General features: G+C 37.9%; 1 protein-coding gene across 4 annotated transcripts in view; it reads left to right on the top strand.

Annotated features, from left to right (window-relative positions):
- The window catches only part of cux1a (cut-like homeobox 1a), a 113628-nt gene that overhangs the window by 58828 nt on the left and 31070 nt on the right, over positions 1-23730 (top strand). For all 4 annotated transcript variants that reach the window (XM_043250449.1, XM_043250447.1, XM_043250451.1 and 1 more), the window contains exons 4-12: positions 1524-1602; positions 5001-5138; positions 7304-7466; positions 8441-8508; positions 8610-8676; positions 18835-18883; positions 20050-20154; positions 20997-21161; positions 22905-22963. In XM_043250449.1, coding sequence (XP_043106384.1) covers positions 1524-1602; positions 5001-5138; positions 7304-7466; positions 8441-8508; positions 8610-8676; positions 18835-18883; positions 20050-20154; positions 20997-21161; positions 22905-22963 — 893 coding nt within the window. The remainder of the gene's footprint in view (positions 1-1523; positions 1603-5000; positions 5139-7303; positions 7467-8440; positions 8509-8609; positions 8677-18834; positions 18884-20049; positions 20155-20996; positions 21162-22904; positions 22964-23730) is intronic.

Genomic DNA, 23730 nt, shown 5'->3' with positions numbered 1-23730 from the left:
TGATTGTAATGCTTTTTTCACTTTATTTAGACAAAATAATAAAAACACATTAATATGGTCCATTTATTGGTTACCGTAATTCATATTATCGATTTTAGTTCATCACTGCACGAAAACCTCTAATAAAATGTAATTAAAATGCATAATCACACCCATTATTTATGGAAACTCTTTTATCACCCTTTTAGCTTAGCAGCCTGTTAACATCACAAGTATCAAAATCAATGGCAAAATAACATTATGTCGACAAGATGGTACCAACAGCGTAGTTTTTGGTCATAGCGTAACAGAAGGCAGTTGCATGATGTATCATAATCTGGCCCGAATCACCACAGCTGTGTGTGTATTGAGATTAGTAGAGATCAGTGTCTTTATTAGAGCTGTGTAAACTGAAGAGCCTATATTACTACCTTTCCCTCTTCTTTCGTACTTTCTCGCTCTTTCTTTCCCTTTTGTTACACGCTACGGTGCTGGGTTTGCTCTGGGTTTGTTCCAGCTGTCATACATTGCAACCAAAGGGTCAATAAGGTCATCTGTCCCAGTGAAACCCTGGAAGACAGAGGCTTACAGAGGCTTATTCCAGTGATTCTACTGTAATTCTAGGTTAATGACGGTGTATATTTGTGATTCATTTTCAGCATACTGGTAGTAAAAGTTTACCCCACTCCATGTATATAATTAAAATAAATTTTATCAATTCATAATTTTTTTTATTATTAATTATAATATTTTATATTAATTCCCAAGGGGTTGATTTTTTACATTTGCATGTTATCACTGAAGCTGAAGTAGGAACCTTTTATGTTAAATAGTTAGAATATTTTTAGTCTGCATAGCCCTCTATTGACATCTGTTATGACCGTGATCGTGCATCTTTCGGCAAATTGACAGTTAGATTAAGTTAGTGGGCGGCACCTCGGTGACTGCGGCCACCATTCTGAAAATCATCTATCTTCAGGAAATGATGAAGGCCTCTCCTTGCAGTGGGAGCCGTAACCCAGATACAGTATGTAATTTGCCCATACGTACGCGTCTGCAGCGCTCTATATTAAGGCCAAAAGTTCTTCTCATTATCAGAGTCCCTCATTACCTGTTTCTGTCATCTCATGCTCACAGGGATTTGGATTTATACCTGATAATTACCTTCTATATAAAGCGAACCAGAAACGGTCCCAGCGTATACACCTGAAGCATGCCCCCAAAATGCCTCGACCCAGCACTTGGAAAAATATCGCACGCGTCAAAACATAAATGATTTACCGTGTGTGAATGAAAAGGGTCACGGTTATGTACACTTAGCTGTTTTATTTAGGTCGAATAGGTGGTAAGTGATGCGCGTAATGTGCGCGCGTGAGTTCGAAATCTCTTTTTCTAGGCTGTTTTCCATATGGCCATCTTTAATGGACTCGTCATTGCTGCTAATGTATGCAAATTTCAACCTGGTTGCTAATGCAATTACCGTGCCTGCGGTTCCAAGCGCACGCAATTCAGTTATTGTGTTTTTTTTTTTCTCATTGTTTCAGATCGACGCCTTGAGTAAAAGAAGTAAAGAATCAGAGGCTGCTTTCCTCAGCGTGTACAAGAGATTAATCGATGTCCCAGGTATGTCTCGGCTCGCTCTGAGCTGGCTGCTCACACACACACACACACACACACACACACACACACTGCTGTAGTGTTTCACTGAGGCGAGAATACTGTAAACACATCAGTCATATTTATGAGACCTCCGTCTCTAGTGTCTAAAACACACACACATGCACGAGCACAGGCCGTCTTAATGACTTCTACGGCTTTAGAGACCCACTCCGTTCCAAACCCCACACACGGAGGAACTTGGATTCTAATAAAATCCGCATTCATTGCCCCACAAACACCTTTTAATCTTCCGAATTGGCTTTCTAACGGTGAGATAATGGCCCCTGGATCCTCAGTTTTTATATGGTAATGTTCTGACGCGCTGATCTATAATAAGTTAATGGTGCCGCAAAGGTTCATGTGACATCTCGAAGCATCTTTAGCTCGGCCGCTCGATAGAGTTGTGCTTTAGACTGAGCGAAGTTCACCACAAGAGAGTGTGGATAATGTATCAAACCCCTGTTAAGCAAGTGCGAGTGTGGAGTGTGGTGAGAGAGACGACTTCTGGCTGAACTAAACTTACTAAACCTTTAGACCTCCCTCAGATAAACACACACGCACGAATCTAGCTGCGTAGCTCCGCCCACATCTGCTGAGCGACAGGGAGGCAGACAGACAGTGCCGCCTGGGCCTGTTGGAGCAGGTTGGACTGTCTGCCTGCACAACTACTTAATACATCCCTAAATTATCACAATGCTGCGGTCTGGAGATCCTGAGCCAACGCTACGGCGTGTCTGTTTAGAAATGTGCGAAAGTGCATTTGATTACCTTTTTTTATATGTGTATTTTGCGTATTAGAGAGAGAGCTGTGTGTGTTTCAGGATGTTGGAGTGGGAGGTCTAGTCTGGGAATGTCTGTTTCTATCTGTGAAATCTGGAGCTTGTCCAGTCCTGTCTATGTGTCTGCGAATGTGATCACAGCTTGACAAATTATCTTGTGATAGTTACACTGGTACACTTTGTAGGCCTGCGTGTGTGAGTTTTGTGGTGTGTGTTAACGGCAATGTTCGGAAGTGTTTCAGACACCTTAATGCCAACATTTAACTTACTGACAAGACTGATATGCTGTATATAAAATACATTGTGAAAATTGTTACATTTCTGATCTCTGATTGGATGAGACACATTCAAAATCCATGTAAAATAACCTAGACAGCGTAAAGCGTGTTTCTTTTTTTTTATTCAGTCAGAGTAGTAGTTCATTTTCACTAGCTTTGTTTTTTTCACACACACTCACACAAACACATATAGATACTTTTTTGAGGTGATTGTGTTGTGGTGGTGGTTGTGTTGCTAGTATGTAAAGCCGTTTTTAAAAATTCTGAATGTTTTTAGTTAAATTATATCTGAAATAAAACTAATAAAATAAATATTTGAAATATAAATGTACCAGTGCTATAAATCTATTTTAAATTATGCACAGACACACACGTACATATACATGCATGCATGCATGCATGCATGCATACATACATACATACATATATATATATATATATATATATATATATATATATGTAATATATATACATAAATAAAAAATTGCCATGATAGTCACTATTTAACTCAGTCAGTGTGAATTTAGGAGTGACTCCAGTTTTCTGTGCACACTGTTAAAAGAACTTCTTTTAAACAGTTGTTGCTTTCAACTTCAGGAGCAACTTTAGGAAAATCTTTTTTTTTTTTTTTTTTTTTTAGAGACTGAATTTGTCTCATAGATGCTATAACAGATTTTAAAGCATGTGAATGTTGCTACTTTCTTTCACTTGACCTCAGTTTAGCTTCAGACGCCATCCTAACCGAACAGATTGCGCTTGCGGTGTTGTGTTGTACATAAAATGACACGCGTCCAAATTGATGTGCCTGTGTAAATCAGATTTGAATTGGCTGGTCATTTCAGTCACATGACAGTCGCGTTCAGAATTGAGCGACATGCGTGGCTGCCCGTCGAGCCGAGTTGAGCTGAAATGGCAGTTGCCACGGCTACAAAAGGGAACACACCATGACAGCATATCATTCAGACTTCCTCTTGCAGTTTTTAGATATGACACACTCTCACGAACCACACACGAACATCACACATAACACACCCCATCAGCATTTCCTGTACCTTCAGATGAGAATACAGAGAGGGGGAGGGATGTGCGCCGAGAACTGCGATCTCGACTGTAGCTTCGCATAGAAAGTGTACAGGAATGACATGTTTTATTTTACACTCCTCCCTGTCAGCTTTTCCTTCTCTGATTTTACTCTCACACTCTCTCTCTCACACTCTCGTGTTCCGCAGGGGCTAATAAAATAGTTTGATTACATAATTAACTTGGCTGTCTCATTAAGGAAAATCAACGGGAACAGGGCCATAATTAGTCATATAGCAATTAGCATTTGAGGGGGACAGACAGTGATGAAAAAGCGTGTATGTGTGTGTCAGAATGTCTTAGTCCTTCAGTGCGGAGGGCTGGCCTCGGTCCCACACCACCGCTGCGTTCGACCCCCCCCTTCATTTAACTTCACCCTCCGTTTGTGAAAGCAACAAATGAACACCCTGCCAAATATGAATTAGCATAACGTCTTTTAAAACCTTTTTTTTCATATTTGTTAATTTATCACTCATTTTAGAAATACTAAATTATATGTATTTTTTTTTTTACATTTTCAGTATAAAAAATGTAATGTATACAAATTTTAATATTGATGCTATATGCTTTATTTTACGGAATGCTGGTTACACAGATTTCAGATTTTCTATATTTTTTGTTTTCAATACTGCTAATTAATTTTTTGTGTATATTGTAGATATATCTCAATTACAGATATACATAATAAATAATACACTTAAATAATACACTAACAAAATTATTTGTTGTTATTATTATTATTTAGTTGAAAAAATATTTCAACTAAAAAATGTTGCGGTATTTTTTTTTTTATTATTATTTTTATTGCTATTGTTAGTGACTTGCTCTGGCAAAAAGTTGTGATTACCATGGTACATGTCCAGACAACATGTCACTTGCATGATCTCTGTATAAAATCGGTGATATCATCATGGTTCTTTTTCGTTCCTTTTTGTTGGTTTGGTTTAACAGAGCAGAACTTAAACCGAGGTGCTGGAGCACAGTGTGGATTTATTGGCGTGTTTTGGCTTGGTTTGTTTTTGTAGTTAACATTTTTAGCTGCGGTTGGCAATCCACAAAAATGCAAAAACACTTTTAGGTATTTAGTCGAGCTGCACAGAGACTGGCCCACACTGATCTCCATACACTGAGCTCCCACTCACTGAATCAAACCTTTCACCTGCTATGAATGCGGTACACCCGATATTCTGACCCCCGTGTATGTGTGCGCGGATGTGTGTTTCAGATCCTGTCTCAGCTCTGGAGGCAGCTCAGCAACTCCAGGTGACTGTTCGGAAGATGCACGACTTGGAGACAGAAAACCAGACGCTCAAAGATACACTACAAGAGTACGAACGTGAAATTGCAGAGGTTAAAAACCAAGGTAACCATGAGCTTATTAATGCTGTTTGGAGAAATGGAGAAACAAAGCGAAACCGATTTTCCACAGATTAAAACATTTAGAACTTCCATCATCTATGAAACTTTTTTTTCAAGGTCCAGTTCTTGATATTAACAAATCATTTACTACAACTTATGACTCAATAAACCAATATACCTATCAATATACTTAATTTTTATATATAGTTAGTTAGGTGGTAGTTAAGTATTGGTTAAGATTAGGGATGTAGAATATAGTCATGCAGAATATGTGCTTTATAAATACTAATAAATAGCCAATATGTTAATAATAGGCATGCTAATAAGCAATTAGTTGATATTAAATTTCAATGAAAAGCATATATTTAAAACATTATAAAAGAAACATTGTTTATCTTTACTGCACTTCTAAAAATAAAGTTTAATTAAAATAGATTTAAATAGAAAAGTTAAATTGTAATAATATTTCACAGTATTCCTATTTTTATTTATGTATTAATGATTTGGTCAAATTTCCAAAATCCATTTATTAAATCCCAACATTTCTTTCTGATAAATATTTTGTTGCACTCAGAATTGACACATAATGAAAATTATGTGAATGAATGAAATTCTGAAAATGTTGTTTGTGAGCATTATTATTTTGTAAAGCAGGATTTATCTGTACCTAGTAAATTAAATGAGTTATGCATATGTCATGTTGGCAGGCGGCATAAGTGTACCCACATAGACAGGGCCCTATTTTTGTTCAAATGAGCTGTAGTCATCTGAGCTCTATTTCTGTCCCACTGCTGTTTCAGCCAGACATGTTTCCTGGTTTTTCTTTTTTTAACATAAACAAGAGGGAGGGATTGCTCCCTCACCATCTGTGGAATTCCCCTGATCAATGCAGTTCAATAACGGCAATATTTTATTTGTCCCGCCCAAGCCGAAGGTACCGCCACATGCGACCTCTCTGTCGCAGACACACATGTACATGTACACACACAGGTGTGTTTCCGTCTGAGCGGTCCGCTAGGTAATCCTTCCTATTCTACACGCTGATCTTTCTCAGGTCAGTGATCCTCCAGTCTCCCAGTGTTTAAAGTCCAGTTTAGCATTTAAGGGTCTAAAAGGGCTCTTGTGGGACTGCTGCTCATTGATTATGTGTCAGCGCTGAAGTGCTGGAGTTTAAATCACCGCAGATGGCTGTGCAGGAGACGGCAAGAGGAGGAAAAAGCTCTCTATCAGGGATATTTTGTGTGTATGTGTGTGTGTGTGTAGGCATGTAAACACACATTTTTCTATCATAGGGGGGACTTTCCCTTGACTTCAGTTGTTTTTGTACGGAGCTAATGACATTTTCTATCCTCTTACCCTTGATTTTAGCATTTATTTTTTAAATTAACACTTTAGCGTTAAATGAAAATGCAATTTACTCACCTGGAACCGTTTCAAACTCAAATTAATTCCACACCGTAGAACAGGAAGCAGGCAATTTCAAAGAATGCACGGCTCGCTCTTTTCCATGCCATTGTAATAAATTGCGACTGGATCTTTCAAGCTTCAAAAATGACGCAAAGGCACCAATAATGCATAATGAAAGTGGTTCATATGACTTAGATTGCTGGATTTAAAGTCACACAGTAGCTTTGGGTGAAAAACTGACTGATATTTAAGACATTATTCACTAATAATCTTCCCTCTAGTGGGCTGTTACCTCGAGAACTGCACATTAAGTCTGATTTTCAGTGAAAAATGACTTAAATTTCAGTTTGTTTTCACACAAAGTTGTCACATGGCTCCAGAAGAATTGGAATATAGTCATATGAACTTCTTTTATGATACTTTTATGGTGCTTTTGTGTCCTTTTGAAGCTTCAGTCCCCATTCATTGTAACTACCACAGTCTTCATTGCTTCTTTTGTATTCTATGGAAGAAAGAAAGCTATATGGCTTTGGAACGACTTGAGGGTGAGTAAATGATGACAGATTTTTCATTTTTGGGTGAATTGTTTCTTAAAGATATAATTTAGTATGTTTATTAAGTGGTTTTCCTCTTGGCTGATTTCAGGGTTTACTATCCTTGGGGGACAGTTGGCCCCTGCAGTGTAGACAAAACCTAAACCCCACACACCCCTAGGTCTCCACTGTCTGTCATTTTCATGCTTCTCTCTGTTCTCTCCTACAGAAGTCACTATTAAAGCACTTAAAGAGAAGTTGGAGCAGTATGAGCGTTCTCTGCAGGCCAAGAACACAGAGGAAGCTCTCGATCAGAACCAGGACCGATCAGGAAGAGAAGAGAGGGAGAGCGAAGGGGAAAACCTTCCTTACAACTATGCAGACAAGGAGAGGTTAGCACAAATCCAATATGGCGTTAATCTTCATGATTGCGTTAGGAGTTCACAGGCTGTTTTTTGAAAGCTAGCAAGCTGCCTTCTAGGATAGCAATTTTGAGCTTTATTGATATGTTCAAAAATGATACAGGAGAAATCATAAACACAGAGCTGGAAAAGCCATTTTCTCAGTTCTTAAGCAAGGTTTTTAAGGATTATTTATTTGTTTAGCCTTAAATTCATTTTTTATCAATTCTTACAAGTCATTTTTCACAAGTCATAGAATACATAACTAAAAAAACTGATCGTATTTAATTCCCCATTTGAATTTTGTTAATTTTAGTTTAGTTGCCTACAACTAAAACTGAAATAATAACTTAATAAAGAGATAAAACTAATAAACACACCACACAATTATAACTAACATGTAAATGAAAATCTAAATTAATCAAAATCTAAATAAAAACTAATTAAAAATTTGAATAGCTATTTTAGTATCTTGTCTTAATGATAGTAAAAAAAACTGATTGTTCACCAGGAAGCTTATTTTGAAAATATTTAGAAATATTTAGTCATTAAACGTTAAATGTTATACAACTCTCAATTTTACTTCTATTTTATCTACATTCTTTTATTGTTTATTTATTTAAAAAAGACATGAGCCTCGCTTTACTATTCTATTTCTATTCTACTATTATAAAAAGCTATGTGCTACATGTACTTCCTTAGACTAACTGATTGTCACAGCATTTACATATTATAGTATTATGGTTTTAAATTCTTCTATCCTCCTAATTTATTAGTCGCATTAGACATGAAGCGTCCGATAAATGCAAATATAATACCACTGCATCTAGTCATTTACTCATTCACTGCGTCTAGTGATTATTCATATATTCATATCAATTTGCAGTGTTAATGTGAATATCCCACCTATACGTTAATATACGTTAAGAGATTTGTTTTTAACTCTCCTCTGTATGTCTATGCAGTCAGCCACAGCAGAGCCAGGACAGCAGGACAGAAGACTTGGACGTGAATACGCAGTCCTTACAAACAGGTTTGCTAATGCATTCACCATCAAGTTGGGTGTAATTTGACGTAGCTGGGTTCTTTAAGCCTGTTTTACTGACTTGCATTTCATTTTTTATTTTTGCGCAGCACTTGAAGCAACTCAGGCAGAACTCCATGAACTGAAGACGAAATACGATGAAGAATCCACAGCAAAGTGAGTAACCCATTTTTACTCTGACGGGACACAGCAGGAGACAGCATGGATTAGTGCCGAAACGGCTCGGATTCCCCCTTCTGTATTTCCTCGACTGTCTGCTAGGCGTGCTGCGTCTTTGTCTCACCTTTGCACACACATTTACCCACATTTGCGTGTCCATACAGACACAGACAAACACACACACCCCTTTGATCCGCACCAAAACAGCTCATAATCCTACTGCAGACAGGTTTGATTATGGGGGAAAACACACTGTGGTGAAATCACACCTTCATTCATGGACAAGTTGATATTCAATAGTCCTCACGTCCCGCCCATGATGCCTTTATGGCTACACAAGCCTGAATAATGGATGACACAATCCCTCATAACTCGCACGGATGCTCTGAGTGATTCTCTGAGAATCCTGTAATGATGGGATTCGTACTATCTACTGACATTTTGTGGGCGGCGAATCGGTACGTGCATACATGCTTTTTGTTTGCGCATTGTGCCTGTTTGCCTTGATCTGGGTCATGCATGTATGTTTGTGTGCATCTGCATGTGTGCGTTCTTCTCTCCCTGTCATGTGGTCAGGGTTAGGTGGCAATTTCCTTGTCTTGCTGTCACTGAGGAATGCATCCTGTTGCAGAGCGTGCTCGCTGCGGGCTGTTTCGGCGCAGTTCTCTGCTCTGGGAGTGGCATAATTACACTACCTGTGATCAAACCAAACCTTGCTTTGTCAGACCCCCAGCATTGTGCCTTTGAAGTCAAAAAAAGCCACTTTTTTAGCACAGAAACCCTCCTTGGTGAGCTGCGGTCAAAGCGGAAGGTCAATGCAAGGTTTATTTGAGGAAAAGACATGCTTCTGATTCTACGATCACTGCAGACACGGATCTAACGAGAGATAAATCTCGCTGTCATGCTTGCTCACAAACATTTGAATATGACTGTGTACGTGCACACAAACGCAAACAAAGACACACACACACACACATTCACAAGAAAACGCATTGTGACATTCAGTAACATTGGCCTGTTTCCAATCCTCCCCGTCTCTCCTGGGGACTTTTACAGAGAGTGTGGCAGGTAAAACGTTTCCACTTCATTAGATTTCTTACCTGCTTCTCATCCTGCTGCTCCAGCTTTCATTTATTAGCATTAGCTTGATAATTTGTAAGATGTTAAGTGGCTTGTCTAGCAAGTATGAATGAGTATTTGCAAAATCATTGGTTATGATTCTGCTGCTGAAGTTTGTTGTACTTTAAAGACGTTATGAAAGCCCTTCTCCTTGCTTTACTTGCATGAGGGAGAATGCAACTCTAAAAATATATTTATATAAATACAGTGTCTTTTTATATATATATATATATATATATATATATATATATATATATATATATTGCTCATTTATTCAGTTATATGCACACCACACACTACACAAACACACACACACACACACACACACACACACACACACACACACATATATATATATATATATATATATATATATACACACACACACACATAACACCTAACACCTCGGACATTAACAGTTCTATCTGTTGACATTTTATTTTCTCTAGATTTTTATTACTGTATTATTATTTATAATATATTGTCTATTCTTTGTATGTGTGTATAATTAATTGGACACAAGTAAAGAAATTAAGTGATTTTCTATAAAACAATGCAGAAAAAAACAGCAATTTAAGTATAATCAGATTATAGTTTAAATTATAATATAATTAATTGTGTTTGTTTGTGTGTGTATATAAAAACATGTATTATTACTTTAAATGACCCATTTAAGGAATGGGTAAGAACAAATTTATATATAATTTAACATGTACGCGATGTTTTCATGACTATGCATTGTTATATATAGAATCGCCATTTTAAGCCATTTCAGAGCAGGATGCCAATTTAAAACTAAATATTAAATGCCATTCATTTCATCAGTATTTTACGCAATTTTCTAATAGTAGGTGACAGTGTTTTATGGCCTATATGCTGTATTTAGATTTGTGCTTTACATATCCGATTTTGCTTAAGCCTGGCAAGTCTATAATCCAAGGCTTCGTGGTCGTCTTGTTGTTGTGATTGCTGACTTAATGAGGTTACGTGATTCTGTGCATGTGTCTTTGGTAGGGGATAAAGGAATCCCGCCCCCCCATCTAAGAGCCCTTTCCTGGCCTCGGGGTTTAACATGCTCTGTTAGCTCAGTTCATCCACAGTGACAGTAGGTGGATCTCAACGGGAAGGGTGCTGAGACGTTCGTGTGCGAGTTTTGTGTAGTTAAATAAACATAAGAACGTGTCATGCTCCGCAGTGCTCCAGTAATAAGCGAATGAGAAAGGAAGTCCCTCGGCGGGCAGTTGTTCTGCCTTTGATGCGGGCGGTTAGCTCTGGGTGTTCAGCAGGTATAGACACAAAATCCATAACGTTGATCGATCGACACCCATATGAACCGTGGAGATGTTTGCGGCCGTGCTTATTGAAAGACTGCATGTGTTAAACTGTGAACGTGGAATCAAATAAAATGGAATAACAATTCGGGGCACGCTATTGTTAAAAAAAGGATGATTTCATAGCTTATCTATCTAAACCCTACAACTTTCTAAAGTCACTTTTTGTGTCTGCTGATGTAATCTAGGCCGCGTGGGTGGTGAAAACTAATATTAGTCATTGAAATCTCAACTTGTCATGTTTTTGATGGATAGGAGGGTTACTGCTAGTTTTTTTTTTTATTCAGTTTTCACCCTTTTAACATTCAGTTTGTCTTTAACTAGTCAGTCCAGTAACATCATTCCTATTTTTGTCTCTCATATCCCTTCCTGTCGTCTCACCCTCCCCTTCCTCTTTCTCTTTTTTAGTTCAGTCTGAAGGAAGGATGGTATCAGCTGCAGAGAGAGTGTGTATTTGGTGTGTGTGTGTGTGTGTCTTGGGTTCAGGGTGAAAAGAGGAGCAGGGTTCAGTCGAGCGTAATAATGGAATGCTTCAATTCGTTTCGCTGTTTGTATGCGACCTCTCTCTCTCCCTCTCCCTCTCCCTCTCTCTCTCTCTCTCTCTCTCTCTCTCTCTCTCTCTCTCTCTCTCTCCCTCCCCCCCGCCCCCCCCACCATCCCTCCCCTCCCAGACGTGTTCACGGTGGAATGTCCGCCTTTCTCACAGGCCCGCGAGGTGTCTGTCGTCCCAGCCATCTATCTTGTTCTCTCTCTCTCTCTTAGGGCTCTGTGTTGTGCTGAAATTTTAATCCGCTGCTTTTTCTTTTCCAGCCCAGACTCTGCTCTCATCCCTCCTCAGGACCTCCTCATTAACGTCCTGCCAGCTACAGTAACTACAGCTGGCACAGACACTGGCATCGGCCCATGCATGCCCGCACAAACACAGTCAATACCATCTTTTTAAATGCTGAGGGCTATTTTAAGCGTAATAAACTTCAGATTTGGAGTTCATATTTAACCTAGATGTCCATATTTAACTTATGACATTTATATTTAACTCAACTCATTTGTAATTAAATTTATCAGTTCAAATTACTGCCTTTTTAACTCGGGTTTCTATTTCGCTCAGCTTATTCATAACGGTTTGTTTTTAACTTAACGTTTACGTCAACTTAAACTTAACATTTTCAGAAGTAACTTTTTCTTATTTAACTCATTTCATTTTCAGTATTTAATTGAACATAATTTATATTTCACTATTTCCTCAGTATTTAAATCAGCTTATCTGTATTTAATTCAACATTTCCATATTTAAATGTATACAAATAATTGAACTTTAATTTAATCTTTCCAGTTTAACTCATTTAATTCATCATTTCTATTTAAAAATAAATGTTTTATTCAAATGTCTATATATTAAATTACAAGTATTTATATTTAAATTAGCTTTCCGGTTTAATTTAATGTATTCGTATTTTTTGTAATTCAGTCAGCTTTTTTTTTTTTTGTTTTTTTTGTTCTTTTTTCAAATTTAAGTTTTTGTACAATTTCAATTGAAAGAATCTGACATACTACATTTTCAGCTCTGCCTCTACATTTAGATATTTAACGTTCACTTAAATTTTCATGTTTGGCAATTTGCAATGTACATGCACATCATTCTACCGCTTAATGCTATGTTTTTTTTTCTACTAAACAAAGCCGAAAAATACACTGAGTTTATTACCGTGAGCAGTTTTAGCAATCCCAGGGTTTAGGGTTGAGTTTGTCATGCTGTGTGGCCTGTTGTGCTTGTTCCCAGCGTGGTTAAACTCTCTCTGGTTTCTCCCTGACTGAATTGGAAAGGAACAACATGCAATTAAAGTTGTTTCTCCTGCGCTGAAAGTGGCAGGTTGGGTTTTGCAGTGTGTCCTTTACGAGACAAATGGGCAGTAGATGGGGAGCGTACAGAAATAGCAGCCGTGTGTGAGGCCTGTGGAATTGTGTGGAAATGTTGGATTGCGAGCGCACGTCTAGGTGGGGATGTGTGCATGTGTTATAAAGAGAGAGAAATGGAGAGAGACAGAGTGAATTTCTGTTTGTGGTTTATGTGGGCTCGGTGTGCGTGTGTGTATGTGTGTGTGTGAGAGACGTAAACTGTGGAGAAGTGCACTGGGCCAGTGAGCTGGTGCAGTCAGGGTTCTGGCATGCGAGAGCTGTGCACACGAATTTCGTCGGATCCCGGTGACATGACAGTCCCTACGGGCTCGCGGCGACTGCGTGTTTGCTGTGAACATACCTTCAGATCCTTTTGTCTGTGCGTCCTGTGATGTTACATGCACTGACTTGGATAAACAGCGCAGTTTGATTCCCCTCAAATCCAGGCAGAAGAGCAACGTCAGGCCTGTTCGCACCTCTCAGCCTTTTTTCGTCTCCGCATCCAGCGTGTTTTGCTTGACAGGGTCTCTGCTGCGTTGTTGGTTGTGTGACATTTCGGAGGGTGGATTTTTGCTCTGTCTGATCCATTTGTCTGTACTCCCATCAGTCTGGCAGGTTTTGAATTACTGCGGGGAACACAAAGGACCTCATCCTACCCACCTGATTTATCTGCACAGATCTACGCTCGCCGGCTGAGTGCAAAGAAAACATTTCATCTGTGTCAAGCAAGACATTTCGCCGTCCCAGAAGCTCTTACATTGTTCGCTGATATTTCCACAGCATTGTGCAGATGTATTATGCGGGTATATAGCGTTTTTCAAAGAGAGCTCGCTACACTATAGTACACTAAAATAAAATGAATAGCTAAGTATCTATGTTGCTTATACCAATGGTTATGGGATTCTAAACCATAAACCCTCAAATTCGTTGTGAAATTTAAATTGTTCTGAATTATTTGTGGTACCTCACATTGTGTGGTTTGCAAAGGAACCGTATACCATTATTTTTCCAAACGATAAACCTTGAAATTCTCATCTGTCTGTCAATGAAACAGGTGCAAATTAATTACTTTGTTTTGCCGAACACAAAGGAAGATATATTGAAGAAAGTTTGTAACCAGGCCCTTTTCGGTCACCTTTGACTTTCAGAGTTGGAAAAAAATACTATGGAAATCAGTGGTGACCCAAAACAGCATGGTCAGTAAATGATGACAGAATAACTATTCCTTTAGTATAAAGTTTCAGTGTTTTCATATTTAACATTTTATTTTTGCTTAATTTTTTTGCTTTAACTAGATCATTTGATGTTTAGATTTACTTCAGCATTTTTTTTTACTTATTTATTAGTGTATTATATGCTTGGTTTACATTTTTACAAGTAACTTATGGTTAGGTATTTTTCTAAACTACAAACATTAAGTTTAACATTGGTATGTAGTTTGCCTCTGATTGTGCAACTTCTGTGATCTTTATGAATCTCAATATTATAGCGATTTGGGATATTTTTACCTTAGCAACGTACACCACCGCGTACACCACCGTACTCCATTCAAAATTAAAAGGAAAAACTATTAGTAAGGTTGAGTATCTCGTTATAACAAAACAACAGGTAAATCAACATCTTTAGTATTTAATTCACTCCAGAACACACTCTCGAAAACTCCTTAGGAGATGATTATACACCTGTGTGATTGCCGTCTAAAAAATTTGGGTCGATGATGTTTGTTGTTTTGAGAGTTAGTGAGGAATGACACTTAAGAATGAGCTTTTTTATCTCCTGGAGGTCAGACACTCAACAAGAGGAGAAAAAAATCTAACCCCGAGGGTTTTCTTACCACCCCAGCCTTCAAAAGGTTAAGAGAGGATGGGAGGACAAAAAACCCAACAGGATAAAGCCTACACTGGCTCCATAAGATAGGGGCCAAATGGAGAAAGAGAGCAAAATGGAAATCTAATGGGCTAAATCTGTGAAATGTCGTACCAGCCCAGGGGGATTTGAGCCGCAGCAGAAACAAAGACACTGGGGAGAGAGCGAGCGAGAGTGAGTTCGAGCAAGACGGGAGAGAGAGAATCGCCTGAAAGAGTTGAATTACAGCCAGAGGATGCATGTAACCTGGACCTCTCTCTCACTAGCTTCGCCCGAGTGCCGAGTTAACCTCCCCTTTCTGACAGCCGTGCTGGATGGAAAAGGTCAAAATCAAAGCAGCTGGTTCTCATAATTTATCAGGCCAAAGACGACCAAATACAATAATCAAATTCAGTAAGTGTTTAATACGCTCTATTCATCAGCGGTAGCTCATAGAATAACAAAAGAAGTTGTGTTTATGTGTTCCTGGATTACATTCACGCTGTTATTTCTTTGGACTTTCCCACATTGTAGCGTGTTCGTATGTAGATGATGAAATAATCCGAATAAACGATCTTGCAGATAACCTCTGGCCCCCAGGTTCAAGGTGATGAAGAACATGCTGGATTTGAAGGGCTGAGCTCCAATGGGAGTTATGCGTGTCTCAAGCTGTTCTCGTCCTTATCTTTTCATCTTTAAAGGGGACATATCATAGAAAACGTTTTTTGAAATTAAACTTCACCAGTAGAACGCTGATGCACTCTAATATGAAAAACTCCCGCTTAAAACATCTAAAGGATACAAAAACTGCAGACAGCTGTTCACTAGAGGTCAGCCAATCACCGAAGAGCTCATTTGCATTTGGAATTCTTGAAGATACGGTAGCAAAAACAGGCTGTTTTTATTTAAGGGTCAAAGAGAGGGCGTAACGCTAAATTATGATTGTTTTCAGTGCAAGAAACCTTGACTAACGTAAGTGAATTCAAGGAAAGAAATAAAATACTTTGAAAGTGTTGAATATGGCCCCTTTAAGGTCGTTGTTTAATGTGTTTTTACAGTGGGGCCCATAAAGGAGGGAGTGAACATGAGCTGACGAGAGCAGAAATGAGAGGAGATTAGGTTATGCAGGTTCACAATCATGTGTGTGTGTGTGTGTGTGAGAGAGAGAGAGAAAGAATGAGTGCCTCTTTACACTGTATTTAAGAGGGATTGTATTTTTGTATTCTGTGCCATGACGAGATCATGACACTGTTAATGCATAAAATAAACCTCTGATCTGCAGTCTTTAGGTTTAAAGGAGTATTATATTCCATAATTCGCAAATCTGTGATGATCTTACGTTATTTAATGATTTATATTTAACTCTTTGGGTTTGGTAAAGCTCAGAAGGAAAAGCTAGCTAAATATATATATTAAATAATAAATATCTATATTATTGAACATTTTCGTTTTTGAAGTTGAAGTGAAATTGGATTTGGCTATGTTTAGCTTCCTTAAATGTGCTGGAGCAATTAATCTGTGCACATAATATCAAATTAAAAAAATGGCAGGCTATTTTAATAGCTGTTTAGACATTGTTTTTAGTGCAGTTCTGGTGCCCATTTTTCACAATCCAATTAATTCCCAGTGGGTAAAATATAAAAAGTCCCGTCCTACTTTTTTTCTTGTTGAATATCCTGTTTCACTTTGAAATGTCACATTAAAAAAGCAAAATGGGTTGCAAATGGGGTTTCACATTGACGTTAGAGAGCCATCATGTAATTGGAGTGAATAATTATGTTTCAATAATAATTTGAAACATAGTATTTTCATAGCGCTCTTCACTTTTTTTAGCCACAATGAAACTCCAACGCAGCATCATCCATGAGATGCCGGAGTCACGCGCTTAAAAGTGCGCAAAAGCCGAGTTAAGCTCATCTGAATCATTAAACCAAATCGCCTCTAATTAAGCTTGGCTGTTGAATTAATTTCAGCTGTGCTTGACTCCTCTCAGTTTGCAGTCACATGGTCAGAAATGTCAATGGGAGAACCGTTCGAGAGGAGAATACAGTGGGTGACAGAAATAATGCAAGTGCTTTTATCAGATTAAGGGCTCAGTATGTGGGCTAACAAGTTTCACTCGCTTAAAGATTATGTGTTTTGTTAAAATTTTGTCATGTCAGATCTGGCTACAAGCATTGGCTTTCCTGCTTCAAGTGTTAACACACATGCATCAGTTAAAGGCAGTAGAGGTAGAGAAAGAGCTACTGTTAGTGAGTATTACACATTATGTGTGAATGTTTGCTAAAGACTGTTACAAAATCAAGCTTGAATTTGTAGCCTAGCAGTCAGAATACAGGCTACAACACATTATCAAACTCAACTATTTGAGTTTGTGGAGGTTGTGGCGCAGAATCAAACAAAAAATGGCAACAGTACAAAGTACTAGCCTAGCAGTTAGCACACATGCTACACATTATTGTGGGAATGCTTTGAATTTGGTTAAGACTGTGGTTTAAAAAATGCTCTGAGTACAGAAACATTGCTGTTACGACACCAGAAACAACACATTGTCATAAGAACACAGTGAGTTTAGTTTAGAGAGTGCTACAAAATCAAAACAAAGCTGTAGTGTAGCCTAGCAGCTAGTAATGCATAGCCACGTTAATTATGTAGAGGCAAAACACCTAATAAAAGAAAATTAAACATTTTAAACTGTCATATGCAAAAGGTAGTAGTAAGAATTGCAACAAATTTATATGAAAAAGATACTTTTAATATAATTATGGCATTAACACTAAGTATAAGTATAAGAACGAATTCTCACTATTAACTAGTTGCTTCTTAACATCTATTATCAACATTTTGGGTGTTTATTAGAATTTATAAAGCATATATTCTGCATGACCATATTTGGGTAGTTTAACAACTATCTTACTAACTATAATTAAACAGCTAATCACGTTTAGTGAGGCAAAAGTCACAGTTAATGGTTTGTAGTAGCAGGAATTGGATCTAAAAATAGTGTGACCGTTATGGCTAGCAGCAATAGCTGGTCCATGCTGACCAGTTAAACCTTAAAGGTATAGTCCACCCAGAAATGAAAATATTGTTACATTTCACTCACCCTCAGGCTGCTCTAAACCTAGATGAGTTTCTTTTGTGGTATTTTAAAAAATGGTAACCAAACAATTGATGACTTCCATATAATGGATGAAAATGCTATACAAGTCCGTATGGGCCATAATCTGTTTAGCGTGACTTTTTGTCGTTTTTCCTTACAGACCGTTTGAAAGCTGTATTTGAGTGACCAAACTCCACTCATTTGACTCGAATGTTTAATGGGGACATACAGTACTGTTAACCTTTATTGAAAGCAGTTGTGTTTACACACCTAAGCCATGCCATTTGCTGGGCTGAGCTGCGCGCTAGCAGAATTGAGAATATTATATCAGATTAGTGTGCATTAAAAGGAGTCTGAGGCCTATATTAGTGTAATCCCTCTGTTTTAACCTGGGCTTGTCCATGTGGCTGAGCCGTGAACCCACTGCTGGGCTACACAGCTCACAGTCCATCGGATTACTGTGAAATCGAGAGGGCTTAATGGCCCTGCGTGCGTGCGGTAGTGTGTATGTGTGCGCATACGGGCGAGTGTGCAAGTGTTCATATGCATGACAGGGTTATGGAAGTCCAACTGAAAGGCTGATCTCTACACAACGACACACACACACACCCAGATGCTTTCGTGATGAATGCTCTCAGAACGCATCTAGCGGCTCGTAATTGCATATGCACACAGAAGTGAGGCAAGATGCTGATTACCCGTTTTATGTTGATGTGAGGTCTTCTGTTCCACCTGGTCTGTTCCTTACGTGACCCATTTTATTGCATTGCGTTATGTTGCATCATTGTGTTTTACTGCAACAAACCTGCGCTACCGTTTCCCTCCTGCCTGCGTAAGTAATGTGCGCCTTCTTTTTTTCAGGGCCAATGAGATTGAAGCGGTGATGACAGATTTGGAAAGAGCCAATCAGGTAAAGGCCCTATTCCTCATGGAAAAGTAACTCGTATTTTCTATTGTATGCAAATCTAAGACACAATAACAGCTTGTTTAGGTCTTTTATTAATATCGTTCTTCTAATGGACTCTACAGAAGTCGCAGTGCTAGATTGCAAATTTCTTTTATTAGCACACAACTTTATTGGAGTCACATATATCCAAGTTCCAGATATCCTAATTCTCTCCATCTGCTTTCCTTTTGGAAGAAATCCATCATTCCCTTGCACTTTTTCGAGCTCTGAGCCCCAACGGCTAAATCTAAATGGATATCAGATCTTTTATGTGATGCAATATAAAGAATCTCTTGCCTTTTTATGGGTTTTGTGCATTACTGGGATTTTTTTATTTTTTTTATAAGCAGTCTATCATTTACTGACCTTGTATGTTTGGGAAAGCTGATCTGTAGGAATATTTTATTTCATATTATAATATTATTAATTTATCTCTTTCTGGCTTATTTCTTGCTAAACATACTCAAAGATCCCATAATTTCTGAATGCCTCTGTTTGTAAACACTGTAAAATCAGTTTGCTTGTCTAAAAATGATAAACTAAGTTTTTGAAAATGTAGGGCAAGTAATAAACAAACACTCGAGTATAAAGTTTATAATCATTGTTTTCATTAGCATTATTATTCCAATCAACAGAAAAAAGAACATTTGGTAAGACTTGTTACGTAGACGTTTAGAATAAATTAGCATAATTAAGCTCGTCATTACCATAAATGCATAAAGATGGTGGTGTTGGATTCAGTGCATCTAAAGGTTGAACGCTTTAAGCAGCTTTTACAATGCATTTAACTTTTGAAGTCTCATCGCAAATTTAGCCATTTCTCTTTAGGTCAGGCATCCATTCTAGGGCAACAAATGAATTAACACCACAATCTTTATTTAAAATGAACTCTGCGGGATTTGCATATTGTGTGAATCAACCAACCGTACATACCTTGACACACTTTAGCTCGAATACTGGAGCACTCAGCCAAGTAGCACCCATGTGAGTTCAGTTAACATTTTTCAGCCCAGCTATAAAAAACAGGCCTGTGATCTCTTAGCTCCCAGTCTTGACGGCGTTTGTTCATATAATCGTTATTTATCTTCGACTTCTGCAGTTTTTAACCCATTTGTTCTGTTTGTCCACAGAGGGCTGAGACGGCAGAGAGGGAGGCCGTGAGCCTGAGAGAGCAGCTCACTTCAGCTGGCAAAACCCTGCAACCATCCAATCAGATCCAGAAAGCACCGGAAGTGGTAAGAGTGAAGCTCTGTCTGTGCATGTCAGGGTATCGGAGGGATGCATTGATGCAATGACTTTGTAAATGCTTGTAGAATTGTTTGTAAATTATGTGTATATAATTTTTTAAATACACACATTAGAAGCATGGATGTCTAATTTTTAATACAGTGCCTAATATTCTTAATGCATTACACATTCGCAATATTGTTGCTAATAGTGTAGCCGGTATGTATTTGCAATTATTATATTATAGCGAGATATTTTATAATGTTTAAATTATATAATTACGTTTTCATAATCCAAAAATTATAATGAATAAATATTTAATTGATCAATAAATTATGAAAAAATAATTAAATGTTAACAGCATTAAATACATGAATATTTAAAAATAATGTAATTTGCAGGTAAATTATGTATTTGCAATGTTGTTACAAGTAGTGTAGCTAGTATATATTTATATCTTCAGTATATGCTACTATATTATAGTGACATTTTTCATTCCAAGTCATTGTTACGTTTTAATATTAATTTATTTATAATAAATAATTAATGGATCAATAAATTATTAACATCAAAACATCATTAAATGTGAACAGCATTAAATATGAAGATTCATACATGGTAATACTGTGTATAAACTATATAATATACTGTTTATACACACAATTGAAAAACGCATTGTAAGGGTTTATAAATATAATGCAGTATGTACACTTTTAGCAGGTTTATTTAAATACACATTTTATACAGTATCACGCTGCTCAAGGACACAAAATTTGTCTCGGTTAACAGGATGTGTTACCATTTACATTGTCCGTACAGCATAGAAGAATGTGTGTATTTGTGTGTGCAGGACAAGTCTCTGGAGGCAGAGCTGGGTGCGAAGGAGAGGGAGGTAGAGCGCTTGGCAGAGGACGTTCAGAGACTTCAAGCCAGTCTGGCCCAGCTCAGCGAGACCTCCACCAATCAGATCAGCCAGCTCGAGCAGCAGCTGAGCTCCAAAGAGGCCCTATTAAAGGTCAGTCAGACCAACGTATTAATGAAAGACATAGGTGATATATTAAGTAGAGCACAACTTACGCTTTGATCATGTCTTTAGATGGTTAGTAGCATGCAATTAGTTGCATTGTACTCCATTAGTGTAGTAACAGTGCTGTGCCATACAGTCTTCTTTATTTATATATATATAAGCATTGATGTACTGTGGAAGCGCAGCTCTTTAGTCGCCTAAACAGCTGTAGCAAGTACAAGTGGAAGAGCCTGGTGGGTCATTATGGAGCAGCGGCCCATCTAAAGTCACATTAGCACTGGACTCCAGACACGAGCTGTTTCAACTCGACATTTCATGTTGGATGAAGCGAGTGGTCCTGCTCGTGGCAGCAGTCAGATCTCAGCTCTGCGGCTGCAGGACAGGCCTGTAAATGTTGCAGCGGCTCACATGAGCAATGTGACCCATGTAGTGAATGTTTAGAGTTTGAATGACAGCTGGTTGGATGGCAGGAGACTGAGCTGAGACGAAGCCATCGCTGAGCCTCACGCGGAGAGACTGCTCTGATCTGGGCTGCCTGTAGCAGACTCAACTTCTACTGCAGAATCTGAGCGTGTGCAGGGTCGGGAGATTCATCAGCGCATGCACAGACCGTGCATATAGAACAGTGGTTGAGCCAAATGGGTTTTTTAATGGCTGTTATTTTGTAATGGCTGGTAAAAAGCTGAAGTATATATTGCCACTACTGAAAAATAAATATGCTAAAATGTATTTGTAAATGTAAATACATCTGTTTCATGTGGATACTACGAATAATTTTGTAATAAATTAATAAATAAACAGAAATTTTAACCTTGTATGCTTGGGAAATAAACATTTTAATTGGAACTATTGCAAGTATGCTTAAGATCATACAGTCCTCATCAGTAGTGACATTAAAATACATATTTGGCTTGATGTTAATAAACGTGCATTGTGCTCAAGCAGTAATCTGAGTAAACTTGTACAAATACGCTTTACGCAATATGTAGGTAAATGTGTTGATAAATTTGAACTATACTTGCTATGAAATAAATGCATTTTATATATACTTTATACTTTTTTTACACACATACACTAGGCATATTAAGTTTGTGGCATGGTCAGATTTTTTGCATGTTTTTGAAAGAAGTTTCTTATGGCCACCAAGCAATATTGTGCATTGTGCATTTATTTTATTAATATTTTATGAATTAGTTTTATTTTATTAATATTTTTTTATCAATTGAAATATATTTTTGTTAATAATTTACCAACTTTGTTTTAATATACATTAATAAAAATTATTTCTGTAAATAATGAAAAATATTTAAAATTCGATTTGAAGTAGATCTCTTTTGTCACTTTTGACCAGTTTAATAAATTCTTGCTGAATAAAAAAAATTGCTTTAAAAATCTTACTTACCCCAAGGATATTATTTCAGTTGAAAATTGTTTATTTTAGCAAAAGTGTTCATTATCTGTGATTTTTATTGATTTAATAAAATGCATTTTTAGTTTTTAAAGGGAAAGAAATTGGGCACCTAAATATCATTCCAAAATTGTATGCTGTTTTTTTTTCTCTGGGAAATAATTGGACCCTGTGTGTAGCTCCACACAAATCTACGTAGGAATGTTCCTTTTAAATTTCCTCTAAAGGGAAAATTGTTAGATTTTCAGTATAATATAGTTCATCTGTGATTCACAGTACAAATTTGCTTATAAATACTTATATCTGCCTTTTCCCCTCCCCAGCAACTTGAAGAAAAGCTTCAAGAGCAGTCAGACTACGAGGAGATCAAACGAGAACTCTGGTAAGTTCTGAAGCACTAATTCTGTCAGCGCAAATAATCCTGACGCTTCAGCCTTTTCCCTCACATTTATGTGAATATTTTAGCATTACTAACATTATTTTAACGCTGATGGGAACGTCGCTTCAACCTTAACGTGACATTCAAGTGTGTAATACCACAAATTGGCTTTAAGGTGGGCCTAAATAAGCAAAGGTTCTGTTTGGAGTGACCTGACCCGGTGTTGTTTATCCACATAAATAATTTAAGACCCTCAGACCATCCTTAACCTTTACCCGCCGCTCCGTTATGCATGTACCGTCCTCTCTCGCTCCAGGGCTCGAACTGTGAGTTTTCAGTACCTGTTGGTCTTGAACTTTACAGTCAGACGTACTGAATTTGATCCGGTGTAGTTCAAGCCGGCTGAGATATGAACCAGCAGAGATCTGCGCACGGACCTTTTATTCCCATATTTTTACCAGAAGGATTTTTACTCTGCGGTAATCTCGGTTCTGTTTAATAAATTCAAAGAACCTTAGGTATGCAAGGAGTATTGGGTCTTATTTTTGAGAAAAGCGGATTAAGCACGCTTTGTTGTCGGAGTGGTTTCTGCGCGGGACTGAGGGATTGCTGCGTTTCATCTCCAGCCACAGCTGTAATGAGGAGGCTAACGTAGTTTGCATCGGCGATAACCTAATTGACTGATGTGTGTGTTTTTGGCTCGGCCACTCGTCTAGGCTGTCGGCGTGTGTGTTGGGAGGCTTCGGGAGATGTCTGGCTGTCCATTGCAT

Source organism: Puntigrus tetrazona, chromosome 10 (genome assembly GCF_018831695.1).
Source record: "Puntigrus tetrazona isolate hp1 chromosome 10, ASM1883169v1, whole genome shotgun sequence".
In the NCBI taxonomy this organism is placed as follows: Eukaryota; Metazoa; Chordata; class Actinopteri; order Cypriniformes; family Cyprinidae; genus Puntigrus; species Puntigrus tetrazona.
Note: the sequence above shows the minus strand (reverse complement) of the source record. Positions and strands in the feature narration are given on the sequence as shown.